General features: G+C 36.3%; 1 protein-coding gene across 1 annotated transcript in view; it reads right to left on the minus strand.

Annotated features, from left to right (window-relative positions):
• The window catches only part of LOC103905180 (centrosomal protein of 83 kDa-like), a 12,303-nt gene extending 8,592 nt beyond the window's left edge, over positions 1-3,711 (minus strand). The window contains exons 1-4 of the mRNA XM_019474031.1: positions 3,527-3,711; positions 3,026-3,176; positions 1,735-1,827; positions 1,307-1,438 (exon numbers count right to left, since the gene is read on the minus strand). Coding sequence (XP_019329576.1) covers positions 1,307-1,438; positions 1,735-1,827; positions 3,026-3,176; positions 3,527-3,675 — 525 coding nt within the window. The 5' untranslated portion in view covers positions 3,676-3,711. The remainder of the gene's footprint in view (positions 1-1,306; positions 1,439-1,734; positions 1,828-3,025; positions 3,177-3,526) is intronic.
• Positions 3,712-8,656: the final 4,945 nt, after the last annotated feature.

Below are 8,656 nucleotides of genomic sequence, written 5' to 3' on the forward strand. Positions count from 1 at the left end.
CTCTACAACTACCTGAAAGGAGGTTGTAGCGAGGTGGGTGTCGGTCTCTTCTCCCAAGTAACAAGCGATAGGACGAGAGGAAATGGCCTCAAGTTGCGCCAGGGGAGGTTTAGATTGGACATGAGGAAAAGTTTCTTTACTGAAAGAGTGGTTAAACATTGGAACAGGAGGCCCAGGGAAGTGGCTGAGTCACCATCCCTGGAAGTATTTAAAAGACGTGTAGATGAGGCACTTAGGGACATGGTTTAGTGGGCATGGTGGTGTTGGGTTGACAGTAGGATCCTATGATCTTAGAGGTCTTCTCCAACCTTAATGATTCTATGTTTTTGTAGCCTCCTTGTGCTAAATGGCATGGAAGGTTAAAAAGGCTCTAAGAGAGAGAAACTAGATCACATTGTGCCCTGGGCTCAAGGTAGTTTCATTCTCTGCAAGTGTGCTAATTAGCTGCAGGACTAGCACAAACTCAACAAGCCCACAAGAGAGGCAGGCTGTAAAGCAGCATGTGGATTTAGCTCTGGGAAGGACAACTGTTCTGTTTTTAATGCATCGCATTTGCAAATTGGGATTGATTTTGAAAGCCATCATTGCTTTGATTTGTGTCTCATGTTTGGACTAATACATCTCCGGATATATGCTCCCAGACAAATACTTACATGAATATGCAAATTACATATGCAACACTCATTTACAGTGCTGCATATATTTAAAACATAAATAAGCTGGCGATTTATTTAGCTACACTTCTGATAGTCCAATTCTGAAACAGAAAGTTCATGAATGGTTTCTTCAAGAGTTAATACAACTGAAATAAAGTTACCAAAGTTTTCAGTATCTTTTTGACCATCACTGGCATGATTCAACTTAGTTGCAAAATGTACCCTTGCCTGGTATTAACAATATCTTCTGCTGCCTTCTTCTTGGATTAGTTGCTACATAAGTAATTTAAAATTAAACTTACATCAGTTGCTCAGATAACTCACTAATTTCAGATTAGCGTAATGTCTCAAATTCCATCACACATGCGACTAAAAAAAAGCATTAAGCAAAGCTACTGGTTGTCATTTATCAGAAGGCAAGTCTATTCTTACTTGTAATAGCACGAATTATATTGTGACACATGACTGAAAAAACCTACAGAGACAACTTTAGGCTAAGTCACAAGTGTTTTGAGAATTAAGAGAACGGAAACAAACACTACATTATGAAAAGGTGTCAAACTGACAACCCTTCAAGTACCAACATTTTCACAATGTTCAAGCAGCTTTGTCATCAGATAGAATTTTACAGTAGCTTAAAATGTATGCACCTCAGCATCATATTTTATTTTCTTCTCTTCTAAAATACGTGCGTGTTCTTCCTTTTGATGTTCAAATTCTGATTTCAGAAAAGTATGTTCATAACGAAGTTTGTTATATTCTGTTCTGTATTTTTCCACTTCCTAAGTTAGATAAAAAGACCAAAAACATCAATCAGAAGTTTTCAGATTTATTTCCTTCAAATGTCCATGCAATGTTCCTATAATTTCACAAGTTATATTTGATGAACTGAATCCCTCCTAATCCCTTTTCTGGAGTTTCAACCTTCACTGCCTGGGGCAACAGTACTGGAAAGTACCAGATAAAGAATGTCATACTTTGCTCCCCTTTCAGTTTTAATTTCCTAAGGTTTTAGGAACAACTATAAACTGGTGATCATTACTTTAAATGAAACAGAATTTCAACACTTACTACTTACATTTTCTAGCTTCCGATAACGTTCTGTCATAGGAGATTCCAATTCCTGCTGTATTTGTGCTTTTAACAGTTCTAATTTTTGAGGAGTTAGCACCTAGAGACAGAAAGGTATCATAAATAACTAGTCATATTCATTTATTTACACTGTGATAGGACAAATAGCCAGGAATAAAGTATTTCAAGTATGATTTTAGGAATCCTGTTTAATTTTCTATGTTTTTCTAAAGAATTTTCAGTAGTAGTTACAGAAGCAAAAAATCATGATACTAGTGAACTAAACATATTCTGGGAAGATAACAGAAGCATTTAAAATGTCAGTATTTACTGGTAGAAGCAATACAAATGTCAAGCTGAATTGCCAGGAGATTTATCTCCTTTGTGGGGGAAGGAAAAGTGGTCATACATAAAAGATAAAGAATTAGCATATGGAAAAACTTAAACAGTAAGTGAACCAACCCCAAAGAATCAAAATGAGCAATACCAAACCAATTCTTTGTAAAACACATTAGATACATGCTTCCCAACAGATACATGGGTACTGGTTTGAAATGAAACTAAGATCAGGAAAGATTCCCTGCCTTAAGCTCCATGCTGCATGGTATTTTATTAAGTTTTCTTGGGTGTGGTTAAAACAGCAAACTATCTACCAAGAAAAAGTGTTAAAAAAAAATTTCATCCACGACCTGTGACATATTATAATTTATTCTACTTTTCTTCCACTTATCTGTACCCTGAAGTCCCTGAAAACTAATTCTAGTTATGGTACCAAGGCACATCTCCTCCATTCGGAGTCTGGGATCCTTTGTTAGATGCTATATTTGTTTCCTAAGAACATGTCCTGCGTTAGTTTAAGCAAACAAGCAGTTATAGAAAGTGTCATCCAAGTTATCTTAAATGTTGGGGGGTTTTTGTCTGGTTTTGTGTTTGTTGGGATTTTTTTTAAGATGAAGAAAGCTGTCATCACAAAGAGAAACAAATGTCTATTTTTCCAGTCACTTATCCCCCAGGGCAGATGATTCTCCCCATAACAGGAGAGCACACACAGACAGAGACTGAGGGTCGTCTTATTGACATAGCACATAACAACAGGATTTGGAAGATTCAGTTAAACAAGAAAACAATAATTTCAACCCATAGTCACTCTAGAGAAGAAACGTTACTCAGGTTGGGTGAATTTCAAGATATCTGAAATATATGCAAGCTAGGTATATACATGTTACATAAGCAGAAATATATGCATGGCCCTGTTACAGGATTAAAATTCATATTAAGTCCTGCCAGTAAATTCTCACCTGCATCTTCAGTTTTTCCAGCTCTTGTGTTTTACCCAGCAACTCCTCTCGATATTCTGCAAGAAGAAACTGAAATTTGTCATGTACAGTCTGCTTTTCAACTAACAACCGCTTCAGTTCATCTTGTGATTTTGTATATTCCTCCTGTAATCTGCAAGATAAAATACGTATTTATTTTACATTTACTCTGTAAAATTAGATCTTAAAGCTCAAAAAACTCACATGCAGAAGCAGACAAATACCAAGTTAGAACTAAGCTTACTAATATCCTCTTCCTGTAATATACTGAAAAGTTATCCCATATTTATAAGCATAAAAAGTATTGCAGAAACATAATCTGCAATGTCTTAAGACATTTCGAATTGTTTATTTTCCAATATGACCAACGCTCAAATCTGTCCTTAAATACAGAAATAGCTAACACACACAAATCCCTTCCACCTAACATTTAGCTTCACCTTTTAACAGCTCAAATGAAGAAACCTGTTTAAATTAGTGTACCTTAGATGTTCTGCCTTTATAGTTTGATAATTTGCTTTATGGTGTTCACATCGCATTTTTTCATCAATCAGAAGTTTTTGTAATTCTTGTGAATTAGCTGTATCACCATTTCCAGCCACAGAAGGAAGGAGACTGCCCAAAGCATCCATTTTATGATGACTGTTCACGATGAGTACGGAAAGGACAAAATAAAAATTAACTTATAACTAATCTACAATGCCATCCACTTTTTCTGCTGACATCCCAGAAGATCAAGTCACCTGAACAAATACAAGGACATGTAATTAGCAATCAAGTACATTCACAGTTCAAAGATTTCACATGCTGCTTTTGCTTTCAGTACAGAATAATCCTGCTCTGCTGTAACTCAGGTTAGAAACTTCTACTGAAAGGGCAACTCCTCTGCTCATTCTGCCTGCCCTGAAAAGTAATAGTCCTTCCAGGGGCACAGAATAAACTTAAACATGGAGATTATCTGAGTCAATACAAAATGAGCACAAGCACTTCTATCTGACAGATTACATGAAATGTTATTTTTACTTATGCTGTACACTGAGAATCAAACTATGATGCTAGTAATGCCCTAATTATGCCTTGTTAACCAGGGTTCAAGCAGAGGTCACAGATATCAGACACATATAGCTTTTATTACTACTTATCAGAGTCACAGTCTGTCACACTACCTAACAAGTTGTACTACTCAATACACCACACCATCGTTTCAGCTGGAAGAAAGGCAGATAATTCTCACCGTTGAATTCCTATCAAGCACTCTCTGGAGAAGAGTTAAGGTTTCATGGACAGTCTGGAAGATACCTGTCCAAACTTCAGCCCTGAAATATATCATTGACACTTGTCACTTCCTCGTTTTCAAAGTTTATTTCGTGGTTTCTTGTGACCTTTTCAGAAAGAGTTTTACTAAATGTGACAACATCAGATTGGTGTGAGGAATCTGCAAATCAACAGATGCTGAGAAATGAGGAAGTATTCTAATATGCCTCATTAGTTCTTTTCGATATTAGAAGCAAGATGTATTAATCTGATCATTACTGACACTTCTAAAGGATCTGGGGGAGGGAGGACTGTAACTGAATTTTAGGGACATTACAAAGCTTTGAAACCAACTACTCTGCCATTTTAGCTTTTGGCATAACTGGACCGATGCCTAAGAAATCCATGCTTGCAGCATACAAAGTGTAACTTTGTACAAAGTAAAACTCAAACAGGAAAAATGTTAAATCTCCATCATCACTGCAAGTACCTCACCTTCTTTACATGTACCGTTGAATATTCAATGTTTTGTACCATTCCACTCTTTCAGTCTTTCATGGATCTGTCTTAAATGCTTACCATTTGACTTTATAAACCCCTGAACTATCAGCAAGATGAAAATCTGTCTTCCACATAGGAAAATAAACATTGCATGTCAGTGTCCATTCCGCTAAAAGACGTAATAATGTCAAGAAAGTCTTACGTTTAAGTTTTCTTTCCCATTTTTACTTCCTTCATCACTAAGATGGAAAAAGGTCAGAGAAAAGTCTACCGGAGTTACAACACTAGTATAGGCAAAGCAGCAACAGCAACTTCGTATCCTGCTTTCCTCAAATTTGCTGAGAGAATAAGGGGGAAGAAATCAAAATAAAGAACTTTCTCCTCAGTGACTGTCCTATATGCACAACCAATTTCAAACATCAATAGCACAAGTTCTAAAGAATCTTCTAATCAATACAGTATCTATTTTTCATTCCTGAATTTTGTTGGTTGTTGAGAAACAAAGGACAACAGCAATTTCCAAACTCAATATGAAGACATTTTCAACTGTTAAACCAACAGCTGTATGAGGAGAACTGGTCAGTGATCCTAAGGACAGTAAACCACGTGAGAGAAGATTAAGTTCTGGTACACAGAGAAAACCCAAGGCAGCACATCCCTAAGAATTTCTAAGCATACCAACAGGGCTATCATGATCACTGGGGGGGGGGGAGGAGGGTAGGGGAAAACCCAACACCAGGCAATAGTACCTTTCTCTGTCTCAGGTCTTTGCTTTCATAAACTACAGATACCAAATGTAACTATCAAGCTGTAATCCAAAATTCAGAATTAGGAACACAGGATTTAAAGTCGGGTCTGAATCCTGCAGCCTACTTGAATAAGAAGTATTTCTGAAGTGGCATAAGAGATATAAAGTCAAAGACACCAAAAAACCACGGCGTTTTCCGAGAGCATATCAACCAAAAGGAAAAGATAAATGGAAATGCAACCTTTTGTACTCTCAATTCCAAGCTGCTGCAGGTGGGAAGCATATTCTCTCCTCACAGCTTTTGCTACTATCAAAAAGTGCACAAATTATAAAGCAAGACACACACCTGGTCATGTATTCATCTGCATGAAGATTTCATGAAAAAGAAAAAAGGAAAGAACAGAGGGAAAAAATTGTAGCTTACAGTTGTTTCAGACTACAAAACCCGAAGCAGTGTGTATTTAAGGAAACAAAACTATTTTGGCTTGCAGGGACACCTAGTGGCACATTCCATGATTTGCATTCCGGGTGACAACTGTGAAACAAACTGCAATAACATAGAGATTTCATTACTTCACGAGAGCTCTTTCGTTGAAATCATTAATAGCAACTTGTAATATTTAACCTACTCACATTCTTACAAATAAAAAACTTTTTTTTTTATTTCCCCAAATGGAAAAATAATTCCTGGCAGTGAACCATCAATAGTCAACAGTGTTTAGGGCTACAAATATTGTAAGTATATTACTAACAAGAATTTCTTCTGTGCTAATGGCTTACAGTACTTGCTCATAGTCAATGAACAGACCTTAAATAATCTTCAAAATTATACAAGACTATGCCCATAATTTTTGAGAAATACTTTAAAGGAACACTAGTTAAAATTTCTTCCTCTCTTGGAGATCTGTTCAAGAAGTAGAGAACCATAAAACATACTTTAAAGAAACTAAACCCACATCATATCTAAAATTAATTCTCCACCTATATACTTGCCAAATTTTATCATGTTACAGGACTTGCATCAGTTGCCCCGAATTCATACTATGAAATCTTAACATCATTTTGTGCAGGAATACATATAAAGGTATTGGTGCAGAGTCCTGAAACCTAAAAAATGCACACTCAGTAGCTAAAACAGCAATAATTATTGTAGAATATCTAGCTAAGTGAAGTAACTCAATTATATTTCCAAGAATCACCTTTGCTTTGCCTTTCTTCTCGAATTGTTTATTAGCATACTGGGAGATGCAAATAAACTTGCTTAAAGACCTACTTTACATCTCCCTCTTCTTTATATCTACACATCGTGAAAGGGCTTTTCTTCTTTTACAAGATTTTTCAGCTACATTATTTTAACTTTTTGTTTGCTACAAGCACTTAAAATGGTGAGAAAATTTATACCCCCATGGCCCCTCCTTTCCACCCCCCAGCCACACTTAAAATTGAGAATACTTGTATTTAGAGAAAAATATGAAGATATCATATAATATTTATATTACAACTTTTATTGTATGTTGTTTACAACCACAAGGCTTCCTTCTAGCTTATTAGGCATAACCAAATTACATTATTTCAGCATGTATTGGTAATTCACCTGGGTGACATATATAACTCACTCATGGCTCTGCTTTCCATACCACAGCCACACTTAACACACATAAATTTATCATATTTGAACACTGTTTTAAACAGTTAGATGATACAATGAATGTAATTTTGCAACTACTGATGAAAAAATTAACAGTATTTAGCCTTGTGCCATGTTTTGTTCAAGCAGTAAAATTCTCAGTAAAATCTGTTGAAAGCCAAACAGCTGTTTCACACAATGCATGGTTTAATCCATTTGCCTGCTTCTGTCAGAACTCTAGACCTCTTTACACGCTCTTTCTTTTCTTTTTTTCTAATCAAATCAGCTAAGGTCTTGTGAAACAATAAACTATTTGCCTGAAAGAGTAAGTGAGACACTCAAAGGAAGCCCAGCCTCATGAAAGTGACTCTTCAGACACTACCCTTTCTCATCCCTGCTTAAGGGTCTACAGTAAGACTAGATAACGAACTAATGAAAAAGTGTAATCCAATACAAGAGCTCACTGTCACCAGTGAGTTCCACTCCTCCTGTCTTCATCCCCATTCCTAGATTTGTCATTCATCAGACCTTTCCACGAACTGCGTTAGCACAAGAAGCCAACACACTTAAACAAGCAGAAAACACTCAATAGGTTTTCTGTGAGGTCAGTGAGTCATGCTAGCTCATGGAAAAATCCAACAAGCTACATCAGCAGTGAAAGTAGGCAGCTGGTACTGGCTAGGAGAAAGGAACAAAGAGCCAAGTAAATAGGCAGGAGGAAGAGCAAGGCTTTCTCCTTTCAGGAGCAGAGAGTTGTCACATCATGAGCTCAAATGTTCACGAAATCACAGCCTTGGACTAGATACCTAGCTTTCAGACAGTCAAAGCTAAGCCAAACAAATCCTACCTTAAATGACTATGCAACACACTCACGAGAGATCAGACTTCCCATGAACATCAAGTGAATAAAAAACAAAATTATATATAATTTGAGAAATATGATAGCATACCTTTCATTACTTTAACAGTCCACATTCTACTAATCCACCATCAGCAACTTGCAATAGCCAAAGTAATCACCTTAAAAAAAATATATATATGTATTCATATTGGGAAAAAAAAACCCAGAGAAACATGAAAACCTTTATTATAGGAACTTCCATAATCTGGATACTGCTCAGATATCACTGTAGAGAATCCAGTGAAAGTAAACACTTAATACCTTTGCGTGCCTAAGTGCAGAAATTTTGGAGAACATCTGTATGACTTCTACATTACAGAAGACATCGATTTCATTCAAACTACCATCACGTCTTCCACAACACTGTTCAAAGTACAAATTCCAACAACAATTAAGCATACATTATTTCAGTGTCCATCCCTACACATGGCACACAGTATCACCTTTTCAATTTCTGTCTTATACAAGAGATACGGTTAATTATTAGGTATTAAGAAAAGCAAAAAACAAGGTTATATCTTAACTCAGGATTAAAATTTTTGCTTTAGTCACACACTACTAAGTCAGACCGACAGCAGTTAC

The sequence above is a fragment of the Aptenodytes forsteri genome, unplaced genomic scaffold (genome assembly GCF_000699145.1).
Source record: "Aptenodytes forsteri isolate BGI_AS27 unplaced genomic scaffold, ASM69914v1 Scaffold360, whole genome shotgun sequence".
Classification (NCBI taxonomy): domain Eukaryota; kingdom Metazoa; phylum Chordata; class Aves; order Sphenisciformes; family Spheniscidae; genus Aptenodytes; species Aptenodytes forsteri.